Genomic DNA, 16,264 nt, shown 5'->3' with positions numbered 1-16,264 from the left:
ACGAATGATCCTTCCCCAAGCACGCAAGTCAAATCCAGCCGCGGCAAACGGCGAGGCGAAATCGCCGCGATCGATGAGCGAGAGATTCGCCTCAAACAGGCGGTGGGCCATGACGATGCTTGACGTCTCTCGGAGAAGCCAAATGCCGAGCCCCTGAGAGGTGGACTTTCCTCGGACAAGCACTCAAATTTGGGCCGTGGATTATCACTCCGTATAGCACTCGCCCACATGGTCCAACGCTGTGGAGAACCCCGTCTCCATTCCCAGATATTAAGTACCTGGAACAGGGGGCGATCGACGAAACAAGGCGAATGACGTTGCTTGCCGTGGAGAATCCGAGCCCTGTATGTCTTAAATCGACGTCAATTGTTTTGTCCATCGCCATCGAATGTTCCCTGACGTGCTCCCGTCGGGCCGTTGAAGGGTATAAATATTGGGGAGTAGACCCTGGAGACTTGGACATCAGCATCAGCATCAACATCACAACCAACTCCTTAACTAAACAACCTATACCAACTCTCTTTCAAAATGAAGTTCTCTCTCGCCACTGCCGCTGCCTTCGTCAGCGCTGCTGCCGCCGCTACCCTCCCCTCTGCCTTCACCCTGGTCGCTGATGGCGGAAACACTGTCCTGACCGATGGTGGTAAGTGCCTCATCGCGTACACCGCTACTTACCTGCTCTGAACCATCTGACCCATCTCAGAATACCTCTACGTCGGCGGCAACACTACCACCAACGAGATCGCCATCTTCCACTCCACCCCCGACACCGGCGCCGTCTCCTTCACCTCTCAGTCCTCCACCCCCACGGGCTTCCAGAACCTCTACGTTGTCGAGAAGTCCGTCTCCCCCGTTGAGCTGACCCGCCCCCACTCCGGGGCTGTGCCCGAGGGCGCCAGCACCCTGGACTTCGGCGCCAACGAGAAGGGTTACTTTACCCACGCCGGCAAGGACTACTTCGCTATTGACGGGTACGGCGATGTCCCCCAGAAGACCATCTACTGGTACGGCGCCCACAGCTCCGAGTACAAGGCTGTCAACCTCTGGGTTAAGGAGTTCAAGGAGTAAACGACTCGCCCCGCGTCGAATTGTATATAGTTGGGACGCGTCCTGAGGCCTGAGACCCTGCCTGTGGTTCTGCGTTGATGGGACAGTCCGTTGATAACCTTGCCTGTACATGTTCATTCATTGCACATAAATAGATAATGCGAAAGTATCGAACGCACCGGCTCCTGGGAAGTACTTTGCTAACGCGCAGCTCGTTCGCCATTCCCTAAGACAGAAAGATAATCGTAAGCTTGACTCAAGTGTCTGAAAATTGCAGTGATATGACAGGACAAACCACGCAATGTCATTGATTGAGCATGATCGGCGGACAAGAACTCTTGTGGTCGTTTCCGATCACTCAGGTAAAGGGCCTTGCTGCTTAATAAATATCGGAGCTAGTAGAGGGTATATTGCAGCTGCTTCTTGTAGGAAACGAAATGTAGCCAGATATCGTATCGTATAATTCATCGAGCGAACGGAGTGTCTCCAAGGTTAGGTTCTGAAGTTGATGATCTTTCCAAGGCTGCGCGGCAGCGAAGAAGAGAGCCTGCGGTGCTTGGCGGCCTGAGGCAAACATGGCGTCTAGCACTCAACACACCACCCTGCTTCCTACTCAGTACCACCACCTTCTTTCAGAATACCATACACACTTTGATGCCACATCCACTACATCCTCTAACATCACTTCGCTCAAAGTCACCCACGAGACACAATGTCGGAAACTACAGTCGTCCAGGCAGTCAGCCTACCAAGCACGTTCGAGACCAAGACCGAGCCGCCTCGCCTACCAACAAAAGCAGAATCGACGCCGCAACAGAGGTCCTCAACGCAGCCGATACATCGGCAACGGTCGTCCGGGTGAACGGCCGCTTCGCGGTAAAAGTCGGTCTCCAAGTGCCCCTCATCGAAGCCGAAACCATGAAGTTCCTCGCGGCGAACAGCAAAGTCCGCATTCCCAAAGTGTACGACGCATTTGTTGATCCGGAGTCCAACAAGACCTACATCATCATGGACCACGTCCCTGGAGATACGCTGCGAGATCTTCTCCCGTCACTTGGCCGTGATGAGAAAGCTAGAATCTGCGAGCTGATCAAGAATAAGCTTACGAAGCTACGGAGCATACCAGCGCCGGATTACTTAGGAATGATTGACCACTCGCCTTACCTCGATGGCGTCTTTTGGAACTGCGGATTGGATCCAAAAATCTGTGGGCCGTTTGCTAGTGAGGAGGAATTGAACTGCGGCATGATTGAGAAACTCCGGCAGACGGAATCCGAGCAGTATATCCGCTTGTTGCGGACGATGATGGATCGGACTCTGCATGGGCACCGGACTTTGTTTACGCATGGCGACCTCCAGCCGAAGAATATTATGGTTGAGCGACTTGACGATGGCGATGGAGCCCCGGATTTTAAAATCACCTTGATCGACTGGGAAAGTGCGGGATGGTACCCGGAGTACTGGGACTTTTGCAATGCTACAGTTGCTTGTAGGTTCAAGCGAGACTGGCTTGAACTTGTGCCGGATATCCTCGACGAATACCCCTTGGAGTTTCTGATGATGCAGGTGGTCTATTCTTCTGTGTACTACTAGAGCGAAGAAAGAAGATGTACTAGGAACCAGCAAATGTTTGCAACCAAAACGCCTGCGCTGAAAGGAAAAACATGAAGCTTAAGCTAAAGAGATCGCCAATAACAGAAGAGAGATGAGGAAAGACCAAGGAAACCACAAAAGTGCTTCCAGCAGTGCGTGCGTCATTCTAGCTGTAGATAGTGCCATGAGAGCCTGGAATCATTTGTCAATCCAGAACACAAGCCAAAGAGGGAAGAAACACCTACTGCTTCGGTGCCTGAAGATACGCCTCTCAACAGCCAGCTTGACAACGCCGTCCATCCAGCTATTGCAGCGGCAAACAGAAGAGCTTGCAGCAATATTTGGACCATGTCCAGTGCACGCCAGGTTGCAAAAAAAGCTCCTGACCTAGCTATTGTCAACATCTACACTCATTAGCACATAATTACAGAGTAATATATATTGCAATAGCGCCTGAGGCATTCCATAGATACCCCTGAACTGAGTCAGTCACATTCCATTTTATCATTCACGCTAAGAATAACCAAGCCTTGCCTGGGGAGCATCGCTGCCAAAAGAAGAAATAACACAATCATGCAAACATTACAGAATCAATCAAAATATTCCCCAAGCGCTTCCCCTTACTCAATGTTGGTGCAGTCGTCCTCCTCAGCTTGCCCATCATAACCATCACCACTCCAGCTTTGCTCCGGATCGGCCTCGCTAATTTCGCTCCAGGTCACATCCTTAATAGCAGGCCTTCTGTGAATACGCCGACCCATCAGCTCCACCATTTGCTTCCCAGGAACCGCCGATATTCCAACACCACCCAGAATTTCCTTGTACTCGTGGCCCATCTCTTCCACCACAGACAGGAGCATGTTATCGGGAAGGTACCTGCCAGGTGTGCCCCAAAAGGGCTTGCCAATCTCGTCGACGAGCACTTCGTGAGATATACGATCATGATTTCCTGCCCATGCATGTCGGATTACTTGGGCACAATTATGGAAATAGATGTACCGAGCGGCCGGCCTAAACTTGTTCCTGAATTCCAGCTGCTTCCCATCAATGTCTGCCCATGTAGTCGGATCCTCAGTCCTAATGCGCTGATTGAGCCTGTCCCACGTCTTATCGATAATTTTGATTTTGTACTCGCGGGGCTCTCCCCGAAGCCAGGCACGGATCGCTTCGATAGTAGGGTGACGGGTTCGCGTTGCTGGGATGATCACAAATTTGCCAGCGTCGAAGTATTTTTCTATGCGAGATGCGACGAGAATGCCATTTTTGGCCGAGAAAAGTTCGGAGGGTCTTCGTGTGCCGAACATAGCATCCATCGTGCCCTGGCCGTGAGCATAAGGGAAGAGGTGTGCAGCCTGTATTATCTCTTCCTCCAGCCATTTACCCAGAATGGGGCACCACAGGCTATCCTTGTCGGTCTGATGCCGAGCATCCATTGATTCAATGAGCTCTCGTCGAAAGTTTGATTGATCTTGGGGATTTCGCTTCCCAGCGCCGGTATTCATGACATTCCATCCGAGCTTGGACGAACTAAAGAGCCGATAGAATGTGGGCCGAAAGCCACGCTGCTCGTCCCACTTCTCCTCGTCCAGTTCTTCCGCCCGGCTTCTGTACAGAATCGCGAGGTTCTTTTTGGCCATTCTCTCCTCTGTGATTGCCTTGCCTTCCTCTGTTCTGTCCCACTCTGCACGCGTGCCTGTGAAATCTCGAAGCGAGATATCACGCCGTACTTCGAACCTCTTCTGCTCCAGCTCTTCGCCTTGCGCAACCTCTTTCCAATAGTCTGAATTGAACGAACCGTGAGCGACTCTACGCTTCTTTGCGACGCGGATTCCGTCCATGAGCATGCGGTTCTGGTCTTCCAGGAGGATCGGGCTCGGTGCTGCGGCTCTTTTTCTATCGGTCATGCTTGTGTCGGTCATGGCGGCGATGTGAGTGAAGATGATTGGATTTCAAAAAAGGAAGAAGTAACTGGTAAAAGGAAGATGAAATCTGATTAAAGGAAGATGTAGGACACTTTGCTGGAGCTGCCGACAGAATGAGTCACGATCTGTTGGTCACAAATGTGTTCGCCATCCGGACAGTAATCCATGCCGGATACAGGAACCTTAGGTAGATGCACCAACGAGGAAGGACCAATGGAGCCATCGGATCGATGCTTCCGGGCTTTGTGGTCGGCCTGAGGAAATTGGACAATCTGCAACAGATGTCGAATAGTAGCTGACATCTGGTAGAAAGTCAAATGGATTTCTGAGGTGCCGCTCACGTTTTGAGTCCTCCTGATAGTGACGAGAACTCGGAGTGTTTGGTGGATGGAGGAAAGCGAAGGGACCGGCCGGCGTGGGAACACAACATGTCTTTATGCCCGATGTGCCGGATGATCACGAAGACTACGAAATCCAGATTCTTATGAATGATAACCGAAAGTTCGGGCCATTCCCAGCATCCTTCCTGGAAATAGGTGATGACCAGCGGCTCGCAATTCTTACCTGGGCAATGCAGAAGTCCCCAAGAGAAACATTGCGGCCGTTTACCCCCGCCCCAGCCAAGGAGATTTCCCAGAAGGTTAAGGATTTTGTTTTGCGGATCATGAAGCTTGACACTCGAAATCGACCCACCACACGCCAACCCTTGGGGGATGCATGGTTCAGTGAGGCTACTCCAGAAAGTATGCCCGTAAAATCAGCTGCAGAAGGGGAATCCTAGGCCGTCTAAAGCTAGGATTCTATATTTTGAGACAGTTTGACAAAAGCATTATGCCATAGATGATCTCGAATGAACGACCGAAAGAATAATGAGAGGTAAGGGGTGCAGTTAAGTACTTGGCAATTAGAAGAGGACGATCACCACTTCCTATAGCTTACAGTCAGAGGGCTTTTCTCAGCGCACATAATCTGGCCGTGGTCCATATCTGCAAAGTATGGAATCACTTCGATTCTCTAGACGACCTAAGCTAGATAGAGTTCGACAAAATACACTGGATAGATGTGAAGTCTTACCCCGTACCAACTACCTGACAGAGCGTAGTATTAACTACACCAATGTTGGTTAGAATCCCGCAACATGATAATCGAGTCCGCCATATCTTATCAGCTTATATTCTGCCAGTGCCATGATCAGGCTGATGTCGAGGCCCCGGCGCTCAAGGGATCCACATCAGGGACCCTGGGCAACATTCTTGGCGCCCCACAGAGATCTACTAGAATACACTGATTGGCCAGCTTTGAGCATGATTGAGAATGACTCATTTTAGTGTGTCCTAGATGGGCTTAGATTGGTTATGGTATTACGCTGCTTCTATAGTATCATCATTAATCAGAATGAGTGATGCTCGAGACAGTCGGCAAGGGCTGCTCTGAATAAATTGAGTTATGAGCCAAGCTGCGGGGTGTAGGAGAGGATATTGTCAATCATCAAGACTCATCATGGCCAAAAATGATATGTGGCCGGTGCTATATAAGAAACTAGGGCGTAGGCTGTAGTAGTTTGAACCATCCAGTCTAAGCCTCTCCTGCGGGCGGGAGATGTGTCTGAATCTGGTATCCAAAGTGATATCAGGAATTAATGGTATGTTGAATGACTCTTTTTTTTGTGTATCTCCTGTTTTGAGGATGAAGAAAAGCCCGCGGCTGCCGACTTTGCGCAGTGAGGCGCTTGGAGATGAAGAAAATATAGGAAGACGTCTCTAAGATACTTTGGGCCGACATCGACTGACTCACTGATCATCAATATCTTCTTTTCACACGCTCTTATCAAGGACAAGGCTAACTGCAGGTCAACACCTCGAAGTATAGGGCGTAATATACCAGTCACTCCGATACGGACACAGCCCCACACCAACCGCTAAACCCGGTCGGCTCCCCGCAACCGTGGGCTTCTTAAGGCGCCTCCTCGCCTGCCCCAGGCCCTCTTCTTCTTCTCACTCACATATCTCAAAGCGTCAACAGCGCTCTCCTTTCATCCTATAAACCGCCCGAGCTTCCGGGTCGCCGCAAGACCCGGCCTATACTATCTCGCAATGGCCGCCGCCACCATATCCGCAGCGTCGGTCGCCCGCCAGTGGGCACCAGTGTTCCTGGTCGGAAGACAGGCCACTTCAGTCTAATCAGTACCTCGACATCTCTCCTCATTCCTTCTTCAGCGACTCCGACTTTCTTCTTTCCTCAAATACCTCTTTATCATCATCATCTACGCCCGCACTTTTCCCCGATCTTTCAGCGGTCTTCCCTCCCGTTGATCTCGACCCGAACACACCACAGCTCTTCTATGACCCGCTTCTCATTCCGTCTATGTTCCCTGGGGATCCCGTTCCTTCGACAAGCTTTGATCAGTTCAACGATTTGACGACGGCGGCGGGATACCCGACAATCACTACAACTACGGCGGACGACATCGATTGGACGGCCTTGGGGTGCTTGCCTCCGAGTGAGCAACCTGCCAATAGTCTCGAGAGTCAGAGTCAGGGCTTTGCTTCTAGCATTGACTCTCCTGGTACGTTCTTCACTTTTACTGCCTCTGCATCCGTAACTAACATATCCCAGACCCCCCTTTCGATCACAACCAACCAACAATACTCACCACAGCCCCTTCCACTACCCACACCACGGCACCCGCAACCTCGCTTCAGTCCATCCCCATGCCCTCAGCAACATCCCTCCCAACAACCTCCTCTACCTCTCCCACCTCTCGCGAGTCCTCGCCAAAGGAGAAGGAGAACCCCTCGCGCATCGCCAAGCGCCAACTCAACACCATGGCCGCACGACGGTACCGCCAGCGCAAACTCGACAAGGTAGCTCAACTCGAGGAGGAACTGGCGGCCATCAAGCGCGAACGTGACGAGCTCAAGATGCGCGTTTCAAAGCTGGAGGGGGAGACTGAGGTGTTGAGGAGTATGGTGAAGGATAAGAGTTAGGTTTCGGTACTTAGGTTTGATAATGGAATGTTTTGTGATGATCTTCTCTTAACGGCGTAGCTTCTACACATGTGCCTTGACCCCGGGTGTATCTGCGGCACCCGACAGAGGCTCAGAGCTAGTCCCAGGACCCAACATCTCTTGGCAAACCTCACCACCCCGAATCGCTATACCAACCCTCAACAAGTTACCGCGTCGGATCCCCAGCGATTAGTGTATGACCTGAGACCTATGGTCGCCGACCACCGGGGTCTAGGCGCCGATCTGGTGGCCAGTTGGCGCAGAGTCGCTCTGAAATGACAATGGTCAGATCTTGGCCCGCGGAGGGCGTAGCCACCGAGAAGTCTGACTGGTTTCTAATTCATAGGTAGGGATAGCTTCGGAGGATTTTTTGGAGGCCTGAGGCCTCCGGGCAAGTTCTATATAGAGGCCTCAGGCTGTTGTGTATCTAGAGAACACCGAGACACTTTGTCTTAGACCCGAGTGATATCAACCATCCCTTACGGTTCCAGATTTGTGCTACTTTACTTACTGGCATACAGATCTATTGATCAGCTCTTGTGCGGGACAGTGGTCAAGCGAGGCAGTCCTGAGAGGTCCGAACTACCGTGCACTCCGCGTAATCATCCCATCTGAGATCGCGCTGTGGTACATTGCAGGCATATACCCAGCTACTGGGCGAATTGTCACCAATAAACAATGTTCCAGCAATCTTATCCCTGTAGTACTTTGCAGGCATATACCCAGCTACTGGGTGAATCGTCACCAATAAGCCAGCAGCAACCTCACCATCTAGCAGTAATCCTCTTCTCGTTACTCTGCAGCCAATGGACGCATCCATGCTGGCGGGGAATGGAATAGGCAAAAAAAGAACCTGTGCAAAGGCCGAGTAGCGCTGACTAGAAAGCCGCTGTCCCGTGTATAAAGCGAGCGAGCCGTCCCGGGCTTTCCTCAGAAACCCCATATCCTTTCGGTTCATTCCTGGCCGTTTCATTCCTGGCCGTTTCATTCCTGCCATACAACCATCTTTCTGCTATACCACGATCGATCTTCACCCCCGCATACCACACTATATCAAACCCCTACCCAACTCCAGCCAAGCCAAGACAAACTCCTGGCAAAACAGAGTAGAGCCTTCGCGATGCGTCTCTTCTTCCTCTTCGCATCTCTCCTCCCATGCGCATTCCTCGCACACGCGCAAAGAATGGTTGGGGATTGCGGCGGCTTCGGCTCCGTATGTCTTTGGAAGGACTCTGATACCGGCCTCGGCTACGGCTGCACCTGTTCTATCGGTCAATGCAGGCCATTCTATGTAGAACCATCTAATGTGCACATCGCTATCTGTGTACCGGAACCTGTGGAGTCCGCGGATCTCTAGAGCATTGGACCGATAACCTTGTATGCGCTGAAGCTTCACTGGGCGAGGTGTCGGAACGCTTGTGGGGTTTGGAGTTGGTGCTGACGTGACGCAAATAGACTAGGATTCGACTTCGAAGGAGAGGTGTTGGGAGAACATGGTATGTAGGTGTGTGCGCGAGTTTGGAATGGCTGGCGGGTGAAGTTGCTGCAATTGAAAGATAAAAGCAGGGAACATGTACCTACTACATAATGCTGCTGTGCCTAGTTTCATCCTGATAGGGTGTATGTCCTGGCTCTGAACATGGTGGTACACTTCTGGCGGAGTTCAGTTCTTATTTTGGCATTCAGGGCTGGATTCGCAGAATCAGTATCATTGCATTAAGCTTTATCTGTCCGCGGCCCAATGTCCTTCCTAGCTGACGAATACGGACGTGCTTGAACTCTGTTAAACCCCCACTAACATGCAGAATAACATCAGGAAGCAGCTGTGGGGTTACCTACGCGAGCCCGAGACTACCGTACAGTGGTACATTGCAGGGCAGGAACTTGGCGTTAGGATTATCTCAAGTTGAAGTCTAAACCAAGCTCCAAGCTATGTAATGGAGTCCGTTTTTCCTTGTAAGATCTACTTACCCTGTCATTTTGCTCTTCATGGCAATTCGTCGGATGGGCCTTTATGGGGCTGAGACGTCCTCAAACCACCACCTTGGCAGCAGGAAGTACAACACCCCTGCACTCTCCAAACCCGAACCTCCTCCCCGTATGCCGATTCATGCACCATCCTTCCATGACGACCTCGTCGCCGTCTTCCAGATACACAACTCCAGCTGTAGTGAGATGCGAGAGTTTATTCTGCGGCAGGTTGCGCTCGAGGAGACATGCTATTCCTGTATTTTCGCCGTTGGCATTCGTACGCTGTGGGATATTAGCTGATGGAACAAACATGACAGAACCAAAGCAAGCATGTAACGCACCGCACTCGTAACAGTTCCGGTCCCGAATATATCGCCCGTGCTGAGACCTTCTCCGGCACTGGTGAGATGGGTGAGTTGCTGGTAGGGCGTCCAGTAGAGCTCCTTGAGGTTCGTCTCGGTTACTAGATAGGACTTGCCGTTTCCTAAACACCAGTAAGTACTCTCTCCAGCAATGAAGGATGTCGGGAAGGGGACATACGAATAACCCTAGCCTCCAACTCAACATCCCACGTCTCATGCCCCTTATCACCCCTCCAAGCCAAGTGCGCCAACGGCTCCGGCTCCTGCACCTTCGCACTAGCCACCCTGCACCCCTCCAGCGCCTCAATCGTAACAATCCACGGCGAAACCGTTGTCCCCGCGCCCTTCCCATGGAACGGCCCAAGAGGCGGCATCTCAAAGCCCTGTATATCCCTCGCCGACCAATCGTTCAAAATCACCAGTCCGAAAATATACTCCGGCGCATCGCTAATATCGAGAACTTCGCCCGGCGGCAGCGGTCGGGAAAGGAAAACGCCGACTTCAAGCTCAAAGTCGAAGCGCCGCGTCGGCTGGAATTCCGGATTCTGCGCGGGACTGGACGCGAAGACGCCGTTTGGACGCACGACGGGCGTGCCGCTGACGCGGAGGGACGACGTGCGTCCGTTGTAGACGCTTGGTATGATGTACCAGTTCTGGCTGATGGGGACGTTCATGATTTGGCTGCACTGCTTTCCTGTCAGTATGACCGAGCGCCACCTACCGTAACGAGGGAGTGTACGTTTTGCGTATGCTCGAGCGAGCAATAGAAATCCGAGAAATTCTTCGTCTCCATCGGGTAGTGGTTCGTGACTTTCTCGAGGGGGATCGCGTATTTCGCGCGCGTGCTTGGGTCCGCGAGGTGTTCTGTCAATAGAGCCCTAACTTGGCTGTGGGTGGACTTTGGGAGGGCGGCGAAGGTGTTGAGGGTTGGCTGGTAGAGCAAAATGAGTGAGGATTGAGAAACCAATAGGGTAGAATTGTACCTGAGAGAAAACTGCATTTTCGAACCCAGGGACTCCTTTGAAGTAGCCGTCTTTCTCGAGACCGCTCAGGTCGATCGCGTCGCTTTCAAGGGCGGTTGCACAGCGCGGGGTTGGGCTGTCGGCGGTTGAGATGACGCCGTAGGGGAGGTTTTCGATGGGGAAGGGGTTTGACATGGTGCTTCTATTAGATTTGGTAGTATTGTTGATGAAGAATTGATAGCAGGTTCAGATTCAATTGATGATGGAGGTTGGTGGACATGGTCAGCTTCACCGGGCGTCCTGTCTTACTCCGAAGAATACTCCGGGTTGATCATCATGCGGTGACTTTCGATCGCCGAGTCGGCGCTTCTGTCTAATATCCTCGATTGACAGGGTTCGAGATGAGAGCACTGCATGGGCAGCTATAATTGTTTGCGCTATTTGGAGGGATGAGGGTTTTCTGGGCAGCGGGGTTGGGCCGATATATAATCACAGCGCACAATTCCTCGACCTACGAAGAACTCTGATAGCAAAAACAGAATCAACGATGACTTTGAACTAAATTATCGTAACTCATGATGGACCAAGCGACCAAGTGCCAATGATTCCTGTCGACTAAGAATACGGGTGTGGATGCACAACGCCTCGACTCTGGTCGGAGAACGTGGGACCGAGGAGAACGCAAGGGCGGCCGCTCAGCTCTTCTCCCCATCGTTCCGGTCGGGATGCCTCACCGAAGGCTGGCGGATGTGGCCTGCACTGTACGGTGTATGGCGTTGGGTACTTTTCTCAAGTCTACTAAGCGTCGCAACCACCGCAGTGTCTAATTTTCCAAAGTAATCTTGACCTTCTTCTCCGGCGGAGGGATGACCTTGTCTTCCGATGCGCCCTTGAGATTTGGCAACTCAGCCACGGCCTCCTTGATGATTTCGAGCGACTTTGCGATTTCTTCTTCGGTAATGACTAGAGGTGGCGCAAGACGAATGATGTTTTGGTGGGTGGGTTTGGCCTAGTCGGGTCAGTATTGGACGGATGATGCAAAGCGCGGTGCCTACCAGAAGTCCCTTCTCCTTCATCAGCATGCAAAGGTCCCACGCGGTGTGCCCATTCGTTTTGGACTCGTCAATGACGATCGCGTTGAGCAGACCCTTTCCGCGGACAGTCTGAATAATCGGGCTTTGGATGGCTTCCAGGCCGCTGCGGAAGGCCTGGCCAAGCTTCTCAGCTCGCTCCACCATGTTCTCCTCCTGAACAATTTCGAGGGCACGGATGGCAACGGCGCAAGCGAGCGGGTTACCTCCGTAAGTTGATCCGTGAGTGCCAGGCTCAACAGTGAGCATAACGTCCTTCCGCCCCAGTACGCAGGATACGGGGTACATGCCACCGGAGATCGCCTTGCCCAGAAGAACCATGTCGGGCTTGATACCGCTCCACTCGTGGCAGAGAAGCTTTCCTGTCCGTGCAATACCGGTCTGGATCTCGTCGCAAATCAGTAGCACATTGTGCTCGTCGCAGAGCGATCTAGCCAATTGGAGATAATCATCGTCCGGAACAATGATTCCTGCCTCACCCTGGATGGGCTCGACGAGGAATGCAGCGAGATTGTGGCCAGCCTTCTCGAAAGCTTCGCGCAGCGCAGCCTTGTCATTGTATGTAATCGGCTTATTGGTCCCAGGAATCGCGCAGCCAATGTTGGGAACGAACGGGCCATAATTCTCTCGAGACTCGGGGTCGGAAGACAAGGAAATGGCAGCCATCTACTCAAGAAAGTCAGTCGCATTGTACCAAGACCTGGTTGGAAGTGGTGAGACTTACTGTTCGGCCGTGAAAGTTGTTCTCCGCACTAAGGATGATCGCCTCATTCTCGGGGATGCCCTTGACCTTGTAACCCCACTTGCGGGCGATCTTGATGCCGGTCTCGACCGCCTCCGCACCGGTGTTCATGGGGAGGACCATGTCGAAGCCAAAGTACTTGGTGACCATCTCGGCGAATTTGGGGAAGACATCGTTATAGAAAGCGCGAGAGCTGAGCGTCAGACGAGAAGCCTGGTCGACAAGGGCAGCAATCAGCTTGGGGTGGCAGTGACCTTGGTTCACTGCGGAGTATGCGGAGAGGAAGTCGAGGTAGTGTCGGCCCTCAGGGTCCCAGACGGAGGTACCTTGTGCGCGCGCGAAGACGACGGGAAGGGGGTGGTAGTTGTGGGCAGCGAAGTCCTTCTCAGCCTGGATGGCCTCTTGAGTGGACGAGGCATGGTAGGAGGCAGCAGCTGTAGTGCCGTTGGTGCCGTTTGTACCGTTGGTGGTCATGTTGGGTAGAGATAGGTCAAAGATAGGTTTGGGGATAAGAGTAGAGGGAAGATACAGCCGAGTAAGAGAATTGAAGCGAGAAGAATGCGAAAAGATTGTGGGAAGGGCTTATAAGCAGCGAGAAGGTGAAGGCATACCGCTAAGTGCAGGTGTACCCGCATGATTCCCTTAAGTGCAGGTCGACCCGTTCGATGACGCTGTGGAGACTTGTCGGTCCACTCTCACCACTGACAACTCTCGCTTTCTCAGCTTCGGCTCTTGTACCTTTCCTTCCTCAGGCACGCCGCTTTCAGAATCCGGGGTAACCAGCCTTACCATGTCCGCTCGCTCGCGACGATCGAATCCCCGGCTTCCTCCTTCGTCCTCCAAGTCTTCGTTTGACGCTGCGCGGGCGCCGTCACATTCCTCCCCGCCTTCACGGCCGACGCCGCCCTCCGCCAAACCCAACGTGTCCTCCAACATCCTCCTTTTCCTGATCGCGTTCCGTCTCATCAACGCCCTCACTGTCCGAACCTTTTTCCAACCCGATGAATTCTTCCAGTCCCTCGAGCCTGCCTGGAAGATTGCTTTTGGCGAGAACCAGGGACCGTGGATAACCTGGGTGAGCTCCCCGCCGACAGCCCCAGTCGCATATCCGCGGCTTCAAGATCTGACGGAATTTGTCTACAGGAATGGGAACACCAGCTGAGGTCCTCGCTGCATCCGCTTCTTTTCGCTGCTGTGTACTCTGCTGCCGACTTCGTCGCACGAACTCTCGGACTCGCCCCCGCATCACGCGCCGACCTCCTTGTCGTTGCTCCCGGGATAACGCAGGCCTTCATCGCAGCCGTCGGCGATTTCTACACTTGGAAGCTAGCTCGGTATATTTATGGGGACAGGAGCAATGAGTCTTGGGCGACGGTATACACTCTGGGATCGATATAGTGGCCGAGGCTGATCAGCTGCAGCTTGCGTTGACCGTCGTCAGTCCGTGGCAGTGGTTCTGTTCTACCCGAACTCTCTCCAACTGTCTTGAGACTACGATCACAATTGTCGCTCTATATTTGTGGCCATGGGGATGGGCTCTGAAATCTCGTGCTGCCGGCTCTATAGTAGAGAGCAAAGGCGTTAGCATCTCCAGGTATGTCTTTCACATGACAGTCCGAGCGTCGCTGACTCCGCGGAGATTACGTAAATGCCTTTTGCTGGCCGCTTTTGCGTGTGTCCTACGCCCTACCAACGTGATCATCTGGGTAGGCCTGGCCAGTGTTGCCCTGCACCGAAGTAGCTGGGCGCAGAGGCAGATTCTTGCTCGTGAGGCTCTTCTTTGCGGGTAAGTGCCCCACTACTGTTTTTTCTCAGAAGCTCACATCTACAGTTCGTCCGTTCTCGCCGTGTCTACTGTTGTTGATCGTGCCTTCTATGGATTCTGGACGTTTCCGCCCTTCAGATTCTTGTACTTCAATGTCGCCCAATCGCTTGCGGTCTTTTACGGGGAAAATGATTGGACCTACTACGCTTCTCAGGGATACCCTCTCCTCCTCACCACCGCACTCCCATTCGCCTTGGTGGGATTATACCGCACTCTGAGAAAAACACCGTCGCTTGAGAAGGAAAAAGCTTCTATTCTGGTTCAAATTGCCTCTATCTCTTTGGCTATGCCTGCTACACTTTCTGTTATTACTCACAAAGAAGTTCGCTTTATCTACCCGCTGCTGCCGGCTCTACACATTCTCAGTGCCTCGCCTCTAGTGGAATTCTTCCTCCCCGCCTTGGCAACAACAGACCGCCAGTATATTCCACGACGACTCACGCTCATTTTTCTCCTCTTGGTGAACATCACGATTGCGATCTATACGAGTCTTTTCCATGCTTCTGGGGTCATCTCAGTCTTATCATACCTTAGAGAACAGCATCAAGTGCATGGAATCGCAACCGCCCTGTCGGCACCGAACGACAGCGCTGCAAGCTACGGTGGAATAACTGCTGGTTTCCTCATGCCCTGTCATAGCACCCCATGGCGTTCACACCTAGTAGAACCTACGATCCACGCCTGGGCCCTCTCCTGCGAACCACCCGTCGGCCTAACGGCGGAGGAGAAAGCCGTATACCGCGATGAAGCCGACCAGTTCTACGACAATCCGAAGGAATTCCTCCGCGACAACATGGTTGGCGGATTGCGATATATCCCCCGACGACCGTCATATTCGACCCCTCCGAATTCCCCGCGACCTCCTACTCAACGTCTTCCACCTCACGAATGGCCAGATTACCTCGTCTTCTTTGCGCAGCTCGAACCAACCCTCAAGAGCTATCTCCGGAGCTCGTCATACGGCGAATGCTGGCGCACGTACAACACAGACTGGCACGACGACTCGCGCCGTCGCGGCGACGTTGTCGTCTGGTGCCTCGACCCAACCGAGCAGCAAGCCTGGCGGTCGGAACAGCATCATCGCGCTGTAGAAGACCGTGACCGCCAGTTTGACCACATTATGCAAAGATTCCAAAGTCACATGACGCCGTCCAAACCATCGATCTGGGGTCAGTGGACATCACCTTTCTCAAGGCAATCACCTTCATCATGGTCGTGGCCCTGGGAGCGTAAGAAGCGGACGTTGTTTGGCTACGAGCTGCCTGAGCTGCCGCAGTGGAATTGGCTTAAGGGAAAGAAGAAGAAGGGCGTCTCGCTGAGCGACTTTTGGTTCTAGAATGATTCGATCTACTTGGCTTTTTGGTGGGTATTCGTGTACATATTCGTATCTAATATTGCAGTTCGACCATGTCTATATGGGATTTACTTCATCAGGAAGTTCGTCATCCACTTCACCTATTTTGCGCATTAGCTCGCCAACAGCCTTTGTTTACGCGGCCTCATTGTGCATCTTGTGAAGATGAAACACATACCTTGTTGGATTGCAAGGCAAGCCCAACTCACGCGCCCACTCATCGCTCCTTCCGTAAGACCATATCGGATCAGGTCCGCACCTTCCTATCATGGGTGAAGATCCACCGCGCCTTCCTCTTCGGTTTTCCCAAGCAATCTTGCACGGCAGGAGCAACCCAGTCCGAACCCCGTGGCTTCCTCTTTTGGAAACTTGCGTACCTGATATCGA

General features: G+C 52.6%; 8 protein-coding genes across 8 annotated transcripts; 5 read left to right on the top strand and 3 right to left on the bottom strand.

Annotated features, from left to right (window-relative positions):
* Window positions 1–528: 528 nt before the first annotated feature.
* On the top strand, window positions 529–1,068 carry DSM5745_05096 (uncharacterized protein; the record flags this gene model as incomplete). Its single annotated transcript, XM_026747112.1, has 2 exons — window positions 529–643; window positions 704–1,068. 2 exons carry the CDS (start codon window positions 529–531, stop codon window positions 1,066–1,068), a joined length of 480 nt encoding a protein of 159 aa, XP_026604592.1.
* A 554-nt stretch (window positions 1,069–1,622) lies between these two features.
* On the top strand, window positions 1,623–2,640 carry DSM5745_05095 (aminoglycoside phosphotransferase family protein; the record flags this gene model as incomplete). The annotated part of the gene is made up of 2 exons (XM_026747111.1): window positions 1,623–1,786; window positions 1,848–2,640. 2 exons carry the CDS (start codon window positions 1,623–1,625, stop codon window positions 2,638–2,640), a joined length of 957 nt encoding a protein of 318 aa, XP_026604591.1.
* Window positions 2,641–3,260: 620 nt separating this feature from the next.
* On the bottom strand, window positions 3,261–4,559 carry DSM5745_05094 (HNH endonuclease signature motif containing protein; the record flags this gene model as incomplete). The annotated part of the gene is made up of 1 exon (XM_026747110.1): window positions 3,261–4,559. One exon carries the CDS (start codon window positions 4,557–4,559, stop codon window positions 3,261–3,263), a length of 1,299 nt encoding a protein of 432 aa, XP_026604590.1.
* Window positions 4,560–4,998: 439 nt separating this feature from the next.
* DSM5745_05093 (uncharacterized protein) lies at window positions 4,999–5,343 on the top strand (the record flags this gene model as incomplete). Its single annotated transcript, XM_026747109.1, has 1 exon — window positions 4,999–5,343. The coding sequence occupies one exon, from the start codon at window positions 4,999–5,001 to the stop codon at window positions 5,341–5,343; it is 345 nt and encodes a 114-aa protein (XP_026604589.1).
* Window positions 5,344–6,926: 1,583 nt separating this feature from the next.
* Window positions 6,927–7,549, top strand: DSM5745_05092 (bZIP transcription factor JlbA/IDI-4; the record flags this gene model as incomplete). The annotated part of the gene is made up of 2 exons (XM_026747108.1): window positions 6,927–7,128; window positions 7,179–7,549. 2 exons carry the CDS (start codon window positions 6,927–6,929, stop codon window positions 7,547–7,549), a joined length of 573 nt encoding a protein of 190 aa, XP_026604588.1.
* Window positions 7,550–9,601: 2,052 nt separating this feature from the next.
* On the bottom strand, window positions 9,602–11,060 carry DSM5745_05091 (uncharacterized protein; the record flags this gene model as incomplete). Its single annotated transcript, XM_026747107.1, has 5 exons — window positions 9,602–9,823; window positions 9,883–10,025; window positions 10,082–10,589; window positions 10,625–10,834; window positions 10,887–11,060. The coding sequence occupies 5 exons, from the start codon at window positions 11,058–11,060 to the stop codon at window positions 9,602–9,604; spliced, it is 1,257 nt and encodes a 418-aa protein (XP_026604587.1).
* A 628-nt stretch (window positions 11,061–11,688) lies between these two features.
* On the bottom strand, window positions 11,689–13,172 carry car2 (ornithine-oxo-acid transaminase; the record flags this gene model as incomplete). Its single annotated transcript, XM_026747106.1, has 3 exons — window positions 11,689–11,874; window positions 11,921–12,622; window positions 12,681–13,172. 3 exons carry the CDS (start codon window positions 13,170–13,172, stop codon window positions 11,689–11,691), a joined length of 1,380 nt encoding a protein of 459 aa, XP_026604586.1.
* Window positions 13,173–13,488: 316 nt separating this feature from the next.
* Window positions 13,489–15,859, top strand: gpi10 (putative glycosylphosphatidylinositol-alpha 1,2 mannosyltransferase; the record flags this gene model as incomplete). The annotated part of the gene is made up of 5 exons (XM_026747105.1): window positions 13,489–13,773; window positions 13,842–14,072; window positions 14,120–14,292; window positions 14,338–14,484; window positions 14,530–15,859. 5 exons carry the CDS (start codon window positions 13,489–13,491, stop codon window positions 15,857–15,859), a joined length of 2,166 nt encoding a protein of 721 aa, XP_026604585.1.
* Between the last annotated feature and the right edge of the window lie 405 nt (window positions 15,860–16,264).

Source organism: Aspergillus mulundensis (assembly GCF_003369625.1).
Source record: "Aspergillus mulundensis strain DSM 5745 chromosome Unknown scaffold_4, whole genome shotgun sequence".
NCBI lineage: Eukaryota > Fungi > Ascomycota > Eurotiomycetes > Eurotiales > Aspergillaceae > Aspergillus > Aspergillus mulundensis.
Note: the sequence above shows the minus strand (reverse complement) of the source record. Positions and strands in the feature narration are given on the sequence as shown.